The sequence below is a fragment of the Schistosoma haematobium genome, chromosome 2 (genome assembly GCF_000699445.3).
Source record: "Schistosoma haematobium chromosome 2, whole genome shotgun sequence".
Lineage (NCBI taxonomy): Eukaryota > Metazoa > Platyhelminthes > Trematoda > Strigeidida > Schistosomatidae > Schistosoma > Schistosoma haematobium.
The window spans coordinates 19,431,296-19,453,948 of NC_067197.1; the positions used below are offsets into that span (position 1 = coordinate 19,431,296).

The 22,653-nt window shown below is 30.0% G+C and overlaps 1 protein-coding gene across 1 annotated transcript in view; it reads left to right on the top strand.

Annotated features, from left to right (window-relative positions):
• The window catches only part of KIRREL3 (Kin of IRRE-like protein 3), a 119,721-nt gene that overhangs the window by 42,758 nt on the left and 54,310 nt on the right, over window positions 1–22,653 (top strand). Inside the window, exons 2-3 of the mRNA XM_051214531.1 lie at window positions 1,015–1,287; window positions 14,770–14,886. Coding sequence (XP_051067720.1) covers window positions 1,015–1,287; window positions 14,770–14,886 — 390 coding nt within the window. The remainder of the gene's footprint in view (window positions 1–1,014; window positions 1,288–14,769; window positions 14,887–22,653) is intronic.

Consider the following 22,653-nt stretch of genomic DNA (forward strand, 5'->3'; position numbering starts at 1 on the left):
TCAACCCTTGTGGTCTGGTGTGTGACGAAACCTCAGTATGGATACAGAATGTTCGACCAGCTTTTGCCAACTTGAGTCATTTATGGCGTAGGCGAGATATCCGTCTACCAACCAAAGGACCAAAGCAGTTCGTTCCCTCCTACTTTATGGTAGTGAAACATGACCGGTAAAAGTAGAGGTAATTCGTAGTTTACTAGTATTCGATCATAGGTGCCTTCGAAGCATTGCTCGTATACCGTGGGACCACCGAGTGACTCATGCAGTCGTTAGGAAACGGGCATTGGGTAAGGATGGCAAATCAATTGATGAAGTAGTGAAACTTCATCTGTTGAGATGTCTGGAACATGTGTTACGTATGCCCGACCATCGAATGTCCCGACGTGCGATGTTTTATGGTGTAGGAGTAGGTTGGATGAAAGCTAGGGGCAGCCAGACCAAAACATGGCACAAATCTATGAAGTCACTGACAAGTGGACTGAATCATGTTGGTAAATGTAGACTAACTGGTTGGGATCCACGAGACGATAGCGACCGATGGTTAGAGACCTTAAATGATCTGAATCAAAATCGTTTGCAATGGCGCAGGTACATCCACTCTTTTTGTTCTCCCAAATTCTAGTCTTCTGAACTTTCCTTGTCCCTTTTTTTCTCTTTCCAAAGTTATTTCACTGGATTATACTCCTTGAATAACATCTTCGAACCCTAATGTTTCCGATTACTGCTTATACTCTTACTACCTCTACCACTATGGGATTTGAATCGACAATTGTATCTGTGTGGTAATGTGGTATGGTAACTTGAACTGATGTACGTACATACGAAGTTCTACGTTGTTGCTGAATGACTATATTTTTAATTATTTATCTAAAAAATACTTGATCAATACCTTAACTTCTTCAACCGTCGTTCATGCAGTAAACATTTGGTCGTGCTTTATTCAGTTACTAATTGATATAATGAATTGTTTTCAAAAAAATTTAAAAAATGTTTATTCTTGTTTATTTCTTAATTTAGATTTTCATTATATCACATGTCAGTCAGATTATTTAACATCAACAAATTTGATACAGCTACATCCTGAAAGTCAATCAGTTACACTCAATAGTACAGTACGGCTACAATGTCGTGTACGTATGCTGATAGATCCAGACACAGGAGCAGGTGTACAAGTTTATTGGTCTAAAAATGATTTTGGTATTGGTGGTAATCGTGAAGATATTCAAGAGTATGGACGTAATTCACGATATGATTACTCTCGCTATGATTTACCATACAACTTGAAGGAAGGTATGTTATTCTCAGTCACTTCACTGTGACATATACATTCACACATATTTTGTTGAATTAATCTGTCTTTTCCAAATGGCAAATGATCGTTATGAGCTGGTAATGGGTATTTTAGGAACTTAACTTATGTGCAAACCGCACCTAATCTAGTTACGTTATAAGGCCATTTTAGTCTACAGTATTCCCTTCTATGTACTTTTATATGTTAGTTCACTCTTAATTCACTATTGATTTGTTTCTTTTGTTTGTATCTTTGTTCTCTCCTGATATGAAATCAGGCCTAATGAGTCTACGCTCATTTTTGGCAGATACAACGTTATTTCTGTTTTTGAGTTTATACTATACTTTATTTAATGAAATGTGATCTTTTGTAGTATAAATAAATAGAAACACAACCAGTTTCTATGATCGCTATATCAGCTTTAGAAAAACAAGTTAAATCAATGTTTAATGGAAGCTTCCGTTTTTAAACCTTCTTTGTAATTGTTAACATCCATTTAATTATTGAACAAAATGTTTTTTTTCATACTGACAAATATTTTAGTGCTGATTTTTACAAATTTAAGTCAGAGTTTTGATTTGATTCATATCGAATTGAATTTGTGTACAACTAAACTATCTCAAACAATGATCGTAAAGCTGTTCATTAACTTCTGATTCCAATGGTTCTATAATTGAAGTCAGTTTTCAATATAAAATTATTTTCATAACTTTATATATTCTTCTATTATCTCTTTTTCCTTCAAGAGTTAAGGCTTTTTGCTAAATCTATTCTAAGACTTGGTTTATTCAACAAGAGAGTTGTATTGAATTCATTTTCAATGACACTATATTCTATTACTCTTATACCCTATATCAATAAAGAGAAACAATAGATATACAAAAACAAGAGAATAAACGTGTTAAACGCTTTTCCTCTTTTTTTATTATTTACCCTAAAACATATTTGAATTTTATTTTCATCACCTTTGTTATTTCATATATCACAGTTAGAATACATCAGAGGACAGGAAATCCGACTCTCGTTAACTTTTTCAGAAAAAAACTTTTTATTATTATTTCATTTTACCCGAATCGAATTCTTACGAGATTACTACTTATATAATTATGTATTTATGTTAAGGATAGTAGTTGTTAACGATTTTTTATGTTTATCTTATCAATATACGATTCAAAAAGGAAGTCATTAATGTTTTAATTATATATATATATATATATATATATATATATATGTTAACGAAATTCCATGGATGGATATATCTAGTTATTTTCGTAAGACTTTGCGATCCTCTTAGGAGCTATATGTTCAGGTTTAGTAAACTTAAGAATTCTAAGATAGTAAATAACAATAATGTATCTTTTATAAAATCCCATATACTTTAATCTGATATATAAACGTTTGGATGTTTATTGTAATGAATGATATTTGAACTTTAAAAATCATCTATTAGGGCTTTAGAGAATCATTTATTACTTAAACGAAGTTGAAATGTTTAATCATTGTGTGAATTAGAATTCAATGAGTAAGTAATGTAACATAGCACTATTGTATTCTCAATATTCAACAAATTCAATTAATGAAGTAAATTAAAACTGTGATACCATTTTAAATGATATTTATTGATTTAAGTTAATCATAATAAACTTTCTTCATTAATGTGTTCTCTTTGTTAGTAAATGTTTGAAATCTCTCAGAAAGTTATTTCTGTCTTGAAGAATTCAATTGGCTTAAACAAGATATATGATCAAATAGTGTACAAATTAGTTGTCGGATGTAAAATAGAGGGAATAAAATAGAGTACAGTATATTCTTACATCTAAATACTGAAAACGTTAATATTGTAACTCTTAAAACACTTGAACTTTGATCATCGGACAAACTAGAGGATGAAGTTACAATTTAGGTATCTACTGTAAGTTTATTTATGTGTTTAAATATAGCTTTAAGCTTTACAAGTATACATGTTAAAACTAATCATATATTATCCATAGGTTTAGTTACTTTAGAAAATATATAGATAAGTTGTGTTAACATTATTTCCGCAGTTAAATGGCTAGAGGAGTTTATTTACTTTCATAGTTTGTATAGATTACTAAAATATGATTTTAGTAGTATTCACCAATTAGAAGGATAGGATGTTAGAAAATCACTGATTTGTTCTGTTTGGGACAAGTACATTAAGTTTTGCTAATTACTCTGATAGTTAGGACACAAGAGTTTTGTGGTCTCCTATACAGAGAAGTCTTAAATTAAACAAATATATTCATACTACTATGTTTATTCAGTATTAATAGAAGTCTAAAATACATTATTGTGCTCATTGTTACTCGGTGGGTTATATAATGTTTAGGTAAAACTATAAGATACATCGTCAAAATGTTACTAATATACTATAATTCATAATCAATTTTGTTTGTAGTTTCTTTAACAAACATGATAAATGGACATCGCATTGAATCAGAGATCCATGCTGTTGATCAATTAACTAATGTATCAACCAATGATTGGTTGACACTAACTATCTTATATCTTGTTGTTGTTACAAAATACTTTTTGTGGAATTCATAATCTATAATCACTTATTAACAGTAAAGACAAGTACAAAATATGAAGTAATTAACTAATTAACTGATGATAATTACTTCCTTTCTAACTATAATATGAACATAAAACAATTTGAAGCTGGAGACTTAAAAACTTTTGGATAAAATATGTGATAGAGAAATTTCTACGTATTTGTTAATGAACATTTAACTGACAGAAAAAACCAAACATATAAGCATATCTACTGTATATATGGATTAACTTCTGCAAAGGAATCTAAATCTAGTATATAATTATAAAACTATCAATCATATATTTTTTGTAAACTTCACAGAGATGTCAAATACAGAAAACTATTAAGCGAAAAATTCCATTTCTCCAAAACATTTAAAGACAAGATGTTACTTATCAGATTTATATATGTTATGACATAACAATTATTTCTTAAAATGTTACCTATTATTAGTTAGATTTGCAATTTACTTAGTTGAGTTTGTTATCTCTCTATAGCCGTAGACAACCGATCAAGGATTTCAAACTAACTCTCTCATAACCTTACCTTGTGATGTATGCCGTGTCCCATGTACCTTCACTGTTTTTTTCTAATTTCCTCTTACACTACAAGTTGATTGGATTTTTGCCTAACTAGACTGTTGATGATGTTGTATGGCGAATAATTTTGGAGTATCTTGTGTAGATAGATATTTATAAGTACCTATACTTTTCTGATGGTGATGATGAAGATGATAGTCCTCTAATTTTCAGCTCCTTTTGATGTTGGTGTTGAAAATTTTGAATTCGGTCTTGACGAACATTTCTTTTGAGTTTCAGAAATTTTTCAGTCGAAGGAATACCACTCTTGCTTTCCGCATCCGTGCCTTCATATCTCCGCCAGATCCTCCTTCTTTATCAATAATGACCCTCATATGTGAACGGGTTTCCACCCCTTCCATAGCTTGTCCATCGAGTGGCGATTGATTGATGTTGAGTACGTTGATTTAAAAAAAACTTGAGTCACGATTTTCTTATGGGATCCAGGAAGGAAAAATTAAAAACACTGATTATCCTTTTGTTAAGTAAGTCGTGGAGATTTGATCAGACTTGGATTTAGTTCTCATCATGTGTTGATAACAATCATGTAGTTATTTATCAAATTACTTAGAATTCAATGACATGGAACATATTCCACTGTATAACACATTTATTTTATTACAAACAAAGCGGTATTTTTTGTTTGATACACTTTATATACTACGTTTTATATGAATATTTTCTGTATATAATCATAGTAAACTGTAGTTTTTCTTTCATGTTTTCTAGAAGGACCGTCATAATAAATCTGAGTTAAATTAGTGAAGAGAGATACCCTCAAACAATTATTATTTAGAAATAGAAACCTGAACTTGGTAATAATTAGTTAAGCTAAAATGATCCTTTAAAAAGTGCTTACGGATCAATCTGAAGTCAATTTATTTCCCGGATAGTCGTTGATTGGAGAACCACCAATTATTAAACAGCCGTTCAGTTTTAGGTTAATACTCTTCAACAGTATGTACGTAATGCCTAATTCGTAGTTAAACCTAGAACTTATAGGTCTTACAGAGAGAACGACACTGCCTAATTAATCTTTGTTTCATAGTTTAGTTCAACTCAGCCGGTTTTACTTATGTCTTCGAAATTATATTCTTAGTGTTGAATTGCTTGAAATTTAATATGAAAATGTTCAGCCTATTTTAGATGAAATCGATTACAAATCTTAATTATTTAAACTCAATGGGAAGTTATGATAACTTAAGTTTCTTTTATTTAAATAGTAATATTTCTTCGTCTCCACATAGGTGCCTGCACAATGTACGTTTATTATTATTAACGGCTTTATTTAATATAACATTTTTGGTACAATATAGAATTCAATACGTTTCCTTTTCTTATTTCTTGATCGATCTTGGCCATAAATAATCAGTAATTGCCAGTTAGTTGTTAGCAGTTCAGGAATCCTTTCCAATGCATAACGCTAGCTACAATGACTCTTTGTACTTCTTTTGTAATTTGTACAGCAGAAGGTCGTGAACTTTTCATAAACGCGCCTGAATAGGTTTATTGTGCATTCATTTGCACTAGGTATCATTACCAAGGTTTGATTTGATAATTTCGAATAAATTGAGCATTGGGTTGATTGTTATAAATAAAAATAATATATTTGTAATATCCCAATGAGTAGAAAATTAGATTTTCTGACGTTTCGTAACTTAGTGTAAGTCACTTCTTGTTGTACTATTTAAACTTGGATTAATTTTAATTTGGTTATTTATTCTCTGAAGAAGTGACTTACACTAAGTCACGAAACGTCAGAAAATCTAATTTTCTACTCATTGGGATATTACAAATATATTATTTATTTATTCATTTGCACTGTTTAAAATCAATATTATATAGTAAATAAACGGATAATTTTTTACTGTAGCTATAATTTACCAGTCGATTGTGTGTGTTTACGGTTTTTTGTTTTCACTTTACTACATTTTTTAGTCCTGACCACCCATTTCGCATTTACCGTAGATATTTTTACTGACTATTTAGTATAAGTTGTTAATTATTATCATTAACAAGTGGAAAATCCAAAAAAAATATGCTGTAGGTTAATGGATCTGTGATTAGTTGTAAATGACAAGATAAAATTCTGTTTATTAATACGTGGTGATAAATTAATTATGTTCAATGAGGAAGTAGCCAACGTATGCCAAATGCAAGTTGGAGTGTTTCATTTGATTGAAAATCTATTAAATTAGATTTAAGATAAACCTATTTTGGGTAAATATTTGGTTAAAACACATTCGTTTCTGAAATCCCTTTAACCAAATTAACAAATAAAAATCAAGATTAAAACGTAAGTTTAAAATGCTTAATCGAAGCTGAGATAAAAGAAGTTAGCTCCTCATGTATTGTAAATAAGCATAAAATAAACAAAATTATATGAATCTTAAACTGTAGATTGCTTTTGTTAGGAATGATTTCAGTGAAGCCTTTCGATATCTACAATTTAAAAAAAAGCAAATCATACCTCGACTAATGATGACTTACTTCAAACCATCATAAGTTAGAAATGCAATGACTAGTATGTAATGAAATCGTGACTGTAAGATATATTTATTTAACGGATTTATTCTGTAAGAATTGAGTCGAAAAGGATAGAAGTTTATTTTTCAGAAGGAATTTGTGGAGATTGTAGAAATTTCCACAGATTGAAATAATTTTTCAGGCCAATTAGTAAATTGAAAAGATAAATATATGTCTAGAAACTATATGATCCATCTTGTATAATGTTAGCTATTGAATGACCTGATTTGACTAATGTACTTACGACCTTTAGTAGTCAAATGTAATTGTCTCAGTTATCTTTATTCACAAATCCTTGTATTATTATTATTATTATTATTATTATTGGTTAAACATCATTATTAATCTCCCCTACACATGGTTCATTCACTTCGCATTACGTCTTACTAATTTTTCACACAATATAGTCTTCTACTAAACATTTGACCGAATTATAATTGCACTATTATTTCTCTCTCACCCTATTTCACCCTTATTTATTCAGATCATGGATCTTAAAATTTCAGTTAACATATATGCAGATTCAAGTTACCATTCTATTTGAGTCTTATCAACATTAACAATTTTATTGTAATTTGTTTAACAATCCTAAATTCACATGCTTTAAACGATGTACTTTGCCTTTACCCCGGCTAATTTTCGGATTATTAATTTTGGATATACAATTGTAAAACTTGAAGAGAAGTTCTCGAAAAGAATATTCTTCGTTCAAATACTAGTCTTTTAACATGATAGGGATCTTTAAACGATTAAAATGTTGTGAAAAACCCATTACATTTTTTTATTGTTCATTCTTCTAATTCTTAATGAACTTCTATTTTCAAAGTATTATTCTTACACCTCTCTCAAGACTTCCATCATCATCATCATCATCATCATCATCATCATCATCATCATCATCATCATCATCATCATCATCATCATCATCATCATCATCATCATCATCATCATCATCATCATCATCATCATCATCATCATCATCATCATCATCATCATCATCATCATCATCATCATCATCATCATCATCATCATCATCATCATCATCATCATCATCATCATCATCATCATCATCATCATCATCATCATCATCATCATCATCATCATCATCATCATCATCATCATCATCATCATCATCATCATCATCATCATCATCATCATCATCATCATCATCATCATCATCATCATCATCATCATCATCATCATCATCATCATCATCATCATCATCATCATCATCATCATCATCATCATCATCATCATCATCATCATCATCATCATCATCATCATCATCATCATCATCATCATCATCATCATCATCATCATCATCATCATCATCATCATCATCATCATCATCATCATCATCATCATCATCATCATCATCATCATCATCATCATCATCATCATCATCATCATCATCATCATCATCATCATCATCATCATCATCATCATCATCATCATCATCATCATCATCATCATCATCATCATCATCATCATCATCATCATCATCATCATCATCATCATCATCATCATCATCATCATCATCATCATCATCATCATCATCATCATCATCATCATCATCATCATCATCATCATCATCATCATCATCATCATCATCATCATCATCATCATCATCATCATCATCATCATCATCATCATCATCATCATCATCATCATCATCATCATCATCATCATCATCATCATCATCATCATCATCATCATCATCATCATCATCATCATCATCATCATCATCATCATCATCATCATCATCATCATCATCGTCACCACCATTTAACAACAGGTTATTAATGTCATAATAATACTAACTAATTATTTCTAAATTTTACATTTTATTTCTCAATTAAGTAAGTTATGTCAGTTCACTTGAAGTATATCACCCTTTTTTTAATATCAAACTAAATAAAAGTGAGCTGAATTATCAAAGAAAAGGAGGTCAACATTGAACAAAGATAACAAAATTTCAATAAGATAATGATAATAATAATAATAACAGTGAAGTTCACATTTTGCATGTGATTAAAACAAAACTGACATAATCATCACTATTAATATTATTTAAAGTATTCATATCATGTTGTTTAACTATTATCGGCCAACTAAAAAACTAATCAACATTTCAGTAATAATTGGTAAAGATATAATATTTTTCATAAATGTTCACTTGAATATACTACTTTATCATTTATACTACTTTTTACTACTATTTTTTTAATAATCGTAATAATAATAATACAAGAAGTTGTAATGACTTTAGTAAAGATAATAATTAGAAATGAAATTACTAATGATAGTTAGGATATTTTAAACCTAAATTAATTTAATAATAGAATTAAATAGATAACTACAATTATAATCAGGTCATATAAGTTAATAGAATGAGCTAATTTTAAAATTAATCCATTAAAATAAATAATTAACTGAGAACATTTTGACTCCGATAGTGATATTATTTAAACGTGTCCAATTATCTTTAACAAAATAAATAAATTTAAGTCAATTGAAGCTGGACCACCACAGAAAAGCTGAAAGCAACGGATGGCCGTTTCGTCCTAGTATGGGACTCCTCAGCATATGGGAATCTACGATCCTGTTCGCGGGATTCGAATTCAGGACCTGTTGGTCTGGCGCGCGAACGCTTAGCCTCTAGACCACTGAGTCGGTATCTGACAGTGTTAATGTCTAACTTCAACCAATTCACGAAATTGCACCATCGTCCACCATTATCTTTAGTGAGTTACTATCTCACAACAGAACTGGTTGAACTCCACTCCATGGTGGTCTAGCTTCAATTGACTCATGAATTCAACTATTAATCTACTAAAATCTCCACAAAACCCTCTTCTGATAATAAATATATTTGCTGAGTAAGTCACTATCACCAATAAGTATCAATAGAGAACTGAAAAAAATTCAATAAGATAGTTTGATATATGTTAGAGATTCCATACTCCTTTCGAGAACTGTAACTAAAAACTGAATATCACAGTACTTCATACAGAATAATAACAAGTCTACTACATTTGGTATATTCTTTATCAGTAAATTTATCAAGTGATATAACGAGCTCTTTTGATGAAAATAATATCTTTCCTCTTAACAAATGATATGTTTCATGATTACTAGTTGCCATGTTACTAAACTTTAATGGCCACAGAAGCTGCTGATACTTGGACTTAGGAAATCAGTGCACATTATTTTAAGCAACGAATCACTTCGGTGTACACTGATAAAATAAGAGACAAAGCTAATATAGAAGATCTATTTCATCCTCTAAAATAGGTCTACCCTTTTTGATAATAGATTTATTTCGAATTTACACACAATAACCAGTAAATAATGCATATAGGGACGATACACAGAAGTGCTACAAAACCAAGTGTTATATTTTATGCTGAACAACGTCCGTAAAAAATTAATACAAAGAATATTATCAAAGGTGAGTGGTACACTGTAATAAATTTATTGTTATATGAAAAAGTATCGAACTGAAAATAAAACAAGTATATTATTGAGTAATTATTATACTAAAATTGGTTGTGGTTAGACATTAGCACCATTGGATAACAGCTCAATGGTCCGATAGGTTGGGCGTTCACGCACGAGACTGAAAGACCTGGGTTCTAATCCCTTGAGCAGGATCGTGGATTCTCTCTGCTGAGGAGTCCCACAATAGGACGAAACGACCGTCCAGTGCCTCCAGGTTTCCAAAGGTGGTCTAACATCAATCGATCCATTATCTCAATCAGTAAAATTAACACATTGAGTTAAGGCATCATTTCTTTTTATCCAGTTGAATGATAAGTGAATTGTAGAAATATCACAAGTAGTATTTAATTAATGAATGAAATGAACCACTTATAATCGACAAAAACAACTAATACGTCACTAAGAAAAAAAAGATAATTAAACAAAGTTTTCTTTACGATAATGTCATTTAATAACACTATTCAAACTAATTTATAGTTAGTTAACACCTAATAGTTTATATAACGAAATAGACGTGTGTTGCGTCAATGAAAAATAATGGAAGTTAAGGACAATATGCACATTTTATCGTTGCAAATTATTCTCTTCATTTTTTAGAATTTTATCGTGTTTACCCGTCACAATATAAGTAAGATAACATAAAGGTTGACTAGATTTTCTTATATCATACCACATATTATTCAGTTTTAACGTTTGAAGGTAATGTTGACTAGCTTTCATAAGACTATGAATAATTGTTTTCCACTCCTTTACATTGTATTTACGTAATATAAGTATTGGTTATCTTGAAGCACTTTATCAATGAAGGAGTGGTTAACAGTGAGTAACACCCCAATAATTCTGTTAACTGGTGTTTTTTTTTGTTGAAATAATCTAAGTAAAACGATTATATGAAAATTCTTGGACATGTTTTACCCAGAGCAAATATACCTGTATTACCATTTTGATGAACTTTAAAAAACGATTTTTTCGCTGCTTGATTCACACCTACTTAAACTAGATTTGATATGAATTAACTCACAAAAATCAAAAACTCTGATGACTATTTCATTAAGTCACTATTAGGAAATGTTAAAATTCTAAAGGAAATTTATCAGTAACTTACTTTAGTTCTAGGAAAAAAAATCGTCTTTTTACTGATATTATGTTTGAAATGACCTGATTATACTATACTAAGTTTCTTTGTAGAGAGAATAATCCGATAGAATCAGAAGGTAACAAAAGCTCTAAAGAGATATGATGTAATCAAGGTTAAATTGAAAGATATGGAATACTGAAGATGAATAAAATCTAAAAATCATTACCGCACAGTTATGTATAATGTTTCTGTTGTATAAAGTGAATCTAACGCTTGGTGATTGAGATCGACAAAGATCATGCTGGCTTATCTCTTTCAGTTGATACAATAAACACTGTATAAGTAATTTCAGATAACTATTTAAATAAGACAGATCGTAATTATTATTCCTATGTTTGTATACCCAAATATTTTGTCAGCTATTCAATATCTTCAAAGTTGAATTTACAAGTTAGTCTAAAATAGACCACCATTGAAAACCTGGAAGCACTGAATAGCCTTTTCGTTTACAATCCCACACACGGGACTTAAACCCAGGTCCTTTGATCTCGCGCGCGAACGCTTTACCTCTAGACCACGGTCCAAGATCGTGCTCAACCCTTCATCCATTGTCTGAGGTGGATAACTGTCTCATACATGATACGGATTGAACTGCACTGATCATGGCTTCTCACTAGAACTCCAGGAAATGATTATTCTTGATTATCCAGTGTTTGTTCGAACAGTTGAATTTTTAAAAAAACATTAACAGCGTATAAGCTTAATTTTTGTTGATCGATATAAGATCCAAACAGTTTGTCAAATGTTATAATAAACCTTTCTATTTGTTTACAAAAACAATTAGTGTGACATGAAAAAACGTTTCCTTTGATTGTTTTCAACTTATTTTTAAAAACATGTTTAAAACTTTTGTATTTAAAACATGACAAACTGTTCCAATGATTAAAACAAGACAGAAATTATTTACGAAGTTGATTGATTGAATTCGATATTTTGTGGAGAGTTACCCTTTTTTACATAATACAGATAATTTTAACAACGGACTGAAGAAATCAGTTAAAGAAATATTAAAAAACATAAATGAAATGAAAGTCTATTTATAACAAAGGAAATAGTAATATTTCAATTTAGAGGCTTTTATGTGTCAAAAATGAAACAGGACTGAAAATTATTTTGAATCAAACTTATTAAACTACAATGACATCTTGAAAATAGATAAGGAAATGTTTTCAATTGTTTGCTGTAGTCAGCAAGACCACTGGTTTATTTTAAGCGAAATGGTCAAGATTTAGCATCATAATAGTTATGGTTGTTGGGAATCTCAACAGAGTAGAATTATACTCTTCACTGATCAGTTGTAATATACTTCTCATACCTATTTCATGTCATTTGCCTAGTAACTGATATTCAATGGGACTATCCTTATTATTTTGACCTCTGAGATTTATATACTTTGTTATATGCTTAATATAACATTTAGGTTCTATTGCCCTTATTCATCTCGCGTATTTGCTTTTGCACGTACTTGTAAATGACATGTGATAGGCAATTATTTCAGAAAAAATTTAAGAAGAAAAATGGTAAGATGATATTTCATGTAATCTATGTCTGTTGTATAACAGTAAAATATATTAAAGCGACTACTACCATACCATCACTTATTGCAAGAGAAAAAACAATTCAGAAATACATAAAATGATCCTTATTATTTATCTCTGACAAAATACTACAAGTTAAATGGTTATTATGCTAGATGACTCAACCTCCCACTAATTTGTAGTTGATCTACATTGTTGAAAGAAAAAACTGAAAAACTATGACAGTATATAATTTTTATTCTTCATCTTATGGACAAAACTATCCCCTGAGAACTTGGAAACAATAGCTTTCCAAAAGAAATAGCTTTTTATTAGTTTTCATGAAGGGCTTAACATCATTAGAATGTAAATTGTGTAATTAAGTCGGTAAAAAATCGATTTCTATATTGTCTTAAAATAATAAACACTGAAACCCATAAACTTTGTTATATGTAAATACTTTTATTACTGTGTACGTTCTTTTATTTGTTTACCTCTACATGAATTCTAAATAAATAAAAAACTCTATAACTTCTATTTATTTCGTAATGAAAAGTACCCTCCCTTTTGGATTACTACAGTATTTTTTTAATACCTAGTTAAGAAATAGAAAAATTAATCCAGACTAAAATTTGGACAGATTGGTATTAATGAATTTTAATAGCTTAGAATGATTCAATCATGAAATATATTTTATAACTAAGTCAGTAAGTCAGTCAGTTACAACGTATGATCAGGCACATGTATGCATCAGTCCAAGTTGCCACACCTCATTAATACAACAGGATGAACAACAAATTCATAGAAGCAGTTACTTTAATGGTAGTAATATATAAAAGAATGATTACATATTACAGCAGGAAGAATTAATTCGTAGAAATAGAGATATAAAGCGAAAAGTGTATACACCTACGCCATTGTTATCGATTCTAAGCCATGCCACCCAGAGTCTCCAACCATTGGTTACGATAGTCGCATCGACCCCAACCAAGTCGTCTGCATCTACTAACATGGCTAAGACTAGAAGTTAGTGACTAAAATATATATTCTGTAAAACATATTTTGAAATGAAGTCCATCCAATATGAATTGTAAAATTATGATTGTTACTTCAAGTAGTATTTTGTTTCTTTTAAAATAACGAATGATATCTGTTTAATCAATTAAAAGTTTATTGCTATCACAAATAATTCTTGAAGATATGATAAATTAAAAATTGGGAAATTTTTATTTAGATGATGGTGCATTTACTTAGCTGGATTATGGAATTCCATAGCATCCATCATTCTTTCTAGACATCATCAATACACTAACTTTGAATAACAATTTTTACAAAGAGAAGTACATTCATGAATTTCATTATGTATCGTACATATAATAAGTATTGGCTAAACTATACTATTGATGTAAGTTTACACAGAAGTAATTACATAAAAGACATATCAGTAATTTAATTTTATTGTATACAAGTAAAAAATAATGTTCTTAATATTCACAATTATCTAGTATCTAATTCCAGATCGTTAATTTTGTAGTTAGCTTGATAATATTACATACTCAAAGTATATTAGGACTATAAATTAATTCAGTGATTTACAGCTATGTATATCACTGTATCAACTAATACTTCTAACCTTCACAATGATATTTATTCTATTTCTTTAGGACAATATGATCTACAAATAATGAATGTAGAACTATCAGATGAAGGTTCGTATGTATGTCAAGTGAATTTTATGCGACAACAATATCTAAGTCAAACAGCAGTCTTAACAGTACAAGGTAAGTGAATGATTGGTTTTCATCAATGTCTTTTAATCTATCTAAATATATTTTATTATTTTTTTATTGTGAATTACTTTTTTATTGACATCTTTTGGGAACCTTCTTTTTCTCTAGTCAACTTATAATTAATATCACTAGTTGAGATCATGAGTCATTTGAAGTCAGACCACTATGGAAAAACTGGAAACACTGGATGGACGTTTCGTCCTATTGTGAGACTCCTCGGCAGTGCGCATCCTCGACACCGCCTCGTGGGATTCGAACCAAGGACCTATCAGTCTTGGGCGCGAGCGCTTAATCACTAGACCACTGAGCCTGCCGGTATCCAACGGTGTTAATTTTTAACTTCAACTAATCCACATCCACTATCGTCATCAGTGAGTTACTATCTCATAACAGACACGGTTGAACTTCACTGGTCACTGCTTCCCACTAGAACTCCAGTATATACCTCTTGAAGCCAGCCACTAGTGAGACTAGTAATTACTAATAACTAAATAATCCTACTGAAATATAATTACCTGACTAAAAACTTAGTGAATAGTAGCTGTTATCATTTTATTTACAACTTGATACAAGTGTTTGTTATTAATGAATTTCAATTACAGACAACTACTTGTCTATGCTTAATTCATTTATCGTAAATGTTATTGACATGGAATTTCCTATTCATCTGGATATTAAAAGTGTATCATTTTGTGTTATTGACAATCCACTTCATGAATAATTTATTTGAAATCTTCAAATCTGACCTTGATTCTGATGTTTACATAAATAAACCGGTTTCTAATTGTGAGAGTGCTGTAACCTGAAACACTAATATAAGTTTAATTTTTTAAGAAAAAATATTTTATGTAATCAAAATCAATCTACTTATTGTCTGAAAACAGTCGACAAAAAAACAGTGAAGTGGATTTTTATGTTTAATAACACTGACAAATATGGCATTGGATTGTTTGATTAGCAAACTTTGATTTAAAATAAAAAACATGATGTATCCGTAATTATAATTTGATGGCAAACCGATTTATATATTTAGGTTTCATGTTGAACATCCAATTTTGTTTGTCATATTTTTGATTACCGTCTAGAAATATCTTCCATTTCAATATTTGAAATAGGATATATTATTTTAGTAAGCTTTTTTCCGCAAAACCTAATTACTGTACAGAAACACAGATCTCCTGTTTAAGATTTAGTTTTTATTATCTTTCATCAACTTTTAAGTAATGGATAGATGTTGGACTTCATTTATTAACAGGGAAGAGTGTTGTTTTACATCGATTACAATGACTTAATCGTAGGATTGTTGTTAAGTCTGATGTTATTTGCTATTAAATCTTTCAGTCTAATGAATATAAAATCATCTAATTTTGAGTAATATTAAGTTTAGGGCTAAAGTAGTCAACTTCTACTTCATGATTCCAAAAGGAAAAAACACTAACAAAAGTAAATAATTTAATAGTTGAATTCATTAGTCAATTAAAGCAAGATCACCATGGAAAACCTGGAAGCAATGGACGACCGTTTCGCCCTAGTATGGGACACCTCAGTAGTGAGCACTTATGATCCCGCCCGCAGGATTTGGACCAGGGACTCAGTCTTGCTCGCGAACCCTAAATCACTAGACCCCTGAGCCGGTATCCAACAATGTTGATGTTTATCTTCAACCAATCCACGATATTATGTGACCGTTCACCACTATCTTCAGTGAGTTAATATCTCACAACAGACACGGTTGAATTCCACTGGTCACGGCTTCTCACTAGAACTTCAGGAAATACCTCTTGAAGCTAGTCACTACTGAACACATGATGATTATTATCAGAATGAGGTGTTGTGGAAATTGTAGTAATTTAATAGTTAAACTCATGAGCCGTCCAGTGCTTCCAAATTTTTCATAGTAGTTTATTTTTAATCGACTTACGAATTCGACTATCAAATTACTACAATCTCAACAAGACTCCCTTTTTAATAAAGTTTGTATGTAATGATTGTTTATCATCAATACGCACTAAATTCATTTTCAGTTCAAGGCTATTTGAAAAAAAATTAATTAATTTGACCTGGAAACATTTTACTTGTAGCTAACTTCTCGATATATGACAACCATTAAATTAACAAAATCGTTTCTAACATAAAAATCTAAGAGAATTCACTAAATGTACTTCTGTTTTTTTGAATAAAAACTTGTTTGTAAATTTTGTTTTGCCATTTAACATTTAACGAAAGAATCTTGTTAATACAATCAAATGTGCATTGAAGTTTTTTCAAATTTTTTTGTTGGTGTCAAAATTTAAGTCGGCAAGACTATAATTTATGGACGAAGCAATCAGGTATAAGATAACAGGTCTCGGATTTTGGCGCGATATTCACTCATTCATTTGGTTAAATGGAGTTTTGGGATTATAAGTGATGTCAGTTCGTGATGAAAACCCTATATCTAATTCTTAACCTTAACCATCAACTGTAACTCATAATTCTAATTCCTCACCCTGGTTTATAACCGTCATTTAGTCCTGGTTATTAGGTGGACACTATCAAGGTCACTCCAACGTCGCTCAAATGTCATCCATAAATTATAGTCTCACCGATCAATTACTTACATTACTTTGACATTTGACACTTTTATAACCATAATGAATACTTTATTTCCATTAGTAAGTATTTTAAGAACATGGAAAATGCCCGATCTCAAGGTTAATTGGTTGATTGTTTTAATAAAAAAGCCAATAACAACAACATAGCGACAATCCAATTCGATTAGTTTATATAAAAATAAACTCAAAAATTATCAAATATTTACAAATGAAGGTCTCTAATATAATAATGAGAAGAAGAACAAATATAATGTCTTGACCAACTTTTACCTTTAGAATATTACTAAACAACGAATTGAGCACTAATTTAATACTAAGTCAGAATTACGATATGACAAAAGTGAGTTAAAAAAAATAAAAGTGATTTAAAATGCGATCATTTTTCATCATTATTGTGGTTACCATGAGAAGGTGGGCATGATAAACTTTCCATTTCAAAATTTATAATATCATTTTTTATTGAATGTTTATGCAACCTAGTTTTGACAAGTTCAAACGGTGTATTTTGTATATCAGGTTAAGTAGATACATATCTCTATTACACAGGTACAATAGAATGTTTATATATTGGAAGATTACATTAAATGTATGTCTATTTTAACAAATGATCAAGGACAATACTCAATAAATAACTATTTCAGCATAAAGTATTCACAACTAAAATAGAGTGCCTATAGTTTTGTTTTGATATGTACATCATATAAGTCTGATGAATAATTTCTCAAAAAATTAAACGATTAGCTTACACATTTCCAATCCTAATGAGAATTGCTTATAATAAGTAATTTACTTATATGCTTCTGTACAGACGAACGTTAATTCAACTTAATGATACCGTTAATGGCTAAATAGGCAGTGTAACGTTTAGTCCAACAAATTTATTATTTCTGAATTAAAATAAATCGACCATGATGTATGATGCTGCGTAAATCAATCAAACAAAGTGGCTAAGATATTTGATCATGGAATATTTAGTTTCAATATTTGTATCAATCCAGTAATTGTTTTAAATGTTATTCAATACTGAATACATTGCAATCTTCTTATCTTAACCAAGTTATTTGGCTTACCTACAAACATTATTTACTAAAACTCAGGAGCTATCTTTCTTCTTAATATGAAAAAGAGAATGGCAATATAAATATCATACGTTATGCTTGAATCTGTTGGTGAAATTATTCATCTATGAGTAACTGTCTTTATTTTCCTAAAACTAAACTAGATTTGTTTATCAAGAGCGGATTAGTTAACATTTTCTATACTGATAAAGGTGGCAAAGTAAATGAAGAAGACCAGTAAAAAATATTCATGGATAAAATAGCTATTTTTATTTTTATTTTTAAATGGATGACAGAGACAATTCGCAAACTTCTCCTGTCAACATTTATGCACGTATACATGTACCTATCGTAAAAATATAATATAAAATATACGTTCAAACACGGTAGACTGTGGTACATTTAACAGGACTCTTACGTTTTCATATTAATTTTAAGGTATTCACATTGTGTTTTTGGTAAACTAAGGTGAATAACAATAGCGAAAAATTCATTCATAGGAATTATTTATAGCGGTAGGTCATTTATCTTTCTAGTCGGTCAGTTTAACAACACAATTCTTTCATTTCTATGAACTGAAACGTTCAAATGTGTTAAATTTAACTTATATACATAAATAAACTGACATTTGAACAAACGAAATTCCTATCCTTCACATAAATAATGTGGATAATAAGAGAAAGTAGATGGTAATTTTAAAACAAAAATACAATGAGAAAAGTTATCCAGTAAATAGGCTTGATTTAGATGATAAACCAGATGATGTACCGAGCGAACGAATATTTCACTTCTAGAATTCATGTATTCTTATCTTTCATCATTGGTTATCGCAAAATAGTTACTATAGAAATACAAAATTCCAAACTTAACTCTTTAAACGACTTTAACAAAATTAATTAAGCGAAAAATTCCATATAGTTAGTATTATTTAACGATATGTTTAATAATGTTGAATTTAGTATGTGGTTTGGTTATAACTTGACAAATATCAAGACTTTGCTTTTATGGAAATGAGTTTAGGAGTTATTGATTCCTTATTTTTTAAGCTGATCTTAGGTATAATTTAAAGCAGTTAGTCCCTTTTATAAATTTCGATAGTGTAATAAGAAGATGAAGATTATCAGAACTATGTGATATATAATAGTGCAATACATTTCGAACAATCTGATCACACATATACTTGTTAAAACATTTATATATAAAAATAAAAGGTCAACTAGACGAGAAATAGAGGATACGAGGAGACATTGATAATAAAGTAAATAATGTGAAAGCAATTTTTAACCTCATCATTCTGGATAATATGCTAATATTACCGGGGTAGATTTAAGATGAGAACAAACTGCTTTTGAATACACAAAGGGGGTTTGAATTTTCGTATAGCTAAGACTTCAATAAACAGAATGGGTTTTGTGGAGAGTTTTAGAAATTTCACAGGTCGAAATCATGAGTCGATTGAAGCTAGACCACCATGGAAAACCTGGAAGCACTGGACGGCCGTTTCGTCCTAGTATGAGACTCCTCAATAAACCTTAGTATATGTCCTTTTACACTTTTATACAAAACCACAAAAGCTGAGTTAAGATCAATCTTATGACCTGTTCCAATTATGGGTTTGACAATAGAGAATAATGAATGTTTATCCTCTACTCTTATTGGGTCATTTGATTCTATTTATTTCTGCAGCCATTTAGGTACACGCTCAGACATACTAATTTTGAGATCACGATTACTCCCCCCTATGTACGTGTGACCACACACACATTTAAATGTGCAAATACAGTAAGATGTGACGTAATCGTTTTCTTGTCTTTTAGGTTTTTGATGAAGCATGAATCTTGTTTCCTTGATAATGACCTTCGCTGCACAATGTCTTGCTAATGACTGACTTAAGCTTTTGTCTCGATAAAAGGCTATTTAATCATCTCTAAATGGTAAGGTGATGTAGACAGGCTTTTTTTCTGTCAAAGCTATAGTAGGTTTCACTGTACCATGAATTACCCATCTATTCATGAATTTCAGAGGATAGACACTTTCCATCAATGTTTTTTCGTGGATTAGTTGAAGTTAGACATAAGGTCCTGGGTTTGAATCTCGCGAGGCGGAATCGTGGATGAGCACTGCTAGGATGAAACGGTCGTTCAGTGCTTCCAGTTTTTCCAAGGTTGTCTATCTTCGATTGATTCATGAATTCAACTACTAAATTACAATAATATCCACAAAACCCCTCTCTCATTAATGTTTTACTTAGCAACCTATCATCATCAATGTAATTGACAAATGATCAGTAAGCAACTTCACCTTTGTATTTAATATATATATATATATATATATATATATATATATATATATATATATATATATATATATATATATATATATATATATATATATATATATATATATAAGCAGTATTCTGTTCAGCTAATTCCCAATATAACTGACTATCGAATGGTAGTAGACATCTTACATAAATATTTGAAATTCCAGTTAACATTGAGGGACACAAGTTTTACAAATGAAAGAAATGATATCATTGAGGATATAAATGAAAATGTGTATGGCTCTGTTAAAAAGCATTGAGGCTTCAAAAAAATTGTTTGGTACTGAAGGGTTAATTTTATAGCACGAAGATTTAATGTATTTATTATCGGAACAGTGTTCACTTAGTACTGTATAATCCAACATATGATCCATTATGTAACTTATAAATACTGGCGTTGACTAGAAATTAGATTTTTTCAAGATTTTAGATGAATGAATAATTATAAAGACCACTAAAAGCAATGAATATAAAATATCTAGTCACAGAGTTCTACAAAGACAATTAATCAAGATATTTTTCTCATTCAATACACCTAATACCGTACCTAAGGGTTATAAACAGCAAGATGTAAGCAAAAGGTACATTGCAAGTCCAAGAACCATCAATTTAGTTTATTTCTGTACAGTTATCTATCACCATACAATGTAACTTTTTAAGGAATAGTAAAGACTGAAATAAAATGGATAACCCATTGAGTTTACATAATAAAATTAAATAAAGTGTTTCCACACGTTTAGTGACTTTCTCATAAATTAACTCTGTATCAGAACCAAATTGTAGATATTTTAGTAAGTGTAGAAAGGTTTAATCAGGATAATATATCCTTAATGAGCGTTATTTTTTTTGCTGTTAACAAAAACCAAGGAGACTAAACTAAACAATAGATTCAAAACTGATGCCTGCGATTGATAAACAACTGTAATAAGATACAATAGATATTTTCTAACTTTTTTTGCTTGGTGATTTTACTCACTGATGGTATCAAGTACTTACAACAACTCACACATGTCTAGTAGATAAATGGAAGGAAAATAAATGTATTTGTCTCAATTTTAATTGATGATATTTTTTCCAGAGTGAAATGCACCAAATACACCAATGATTTAAAGAAAGAGTGTTATCACTTACATCCAATCTAATGAAATTTTTAGGCGTTATTTTAGTATCTTCTAATGATTGGAAGATCTTCCAACGAAGATCTTCTTTTGAAATAATGTACTGATCCACTGTGGTTTTCTACTATTCAAACTTAAAGAAGTCATAAATGTTTATCATCATCTTGAACATTTAAAGTCACTTCAGTTTTTTCTAAAACATTTTACCATAAATCAACTACTATATTGGATCTGTAACAGTCAAGATGTTGAAATAACTAGATAGTAGAGAAAACCATTAAGATAATCTTGTAGAACCATGCAACACTAAATAAATGTTTCGTTGAAATTCGAAACCTAAATATGCTCTTTCAGGTCCTTTAGATGATAGAGTTACCTTTGAAATCTCTTCAAAACTATCAAATGCAGTGTTCCTTTTTATTTTAGGAACTAAAGGTTGGAAGCAAATGCTTAACAATGAAAAAGCAATATATTAATTAGCCATTTCGTCTAATTTTTTGGAATGTGATAAGTAAATATTTAGTACATAGGATCATTTGTTATCATCGTGGTTATGAGAAATTTCTATGAGTATTTACATTCTCTATAAATAAAGTCATTTGTCCAAATACGTTTAAACTTAATCTTTCAAGCTATGCAACCAATTGAAGATCATATTAGTAACC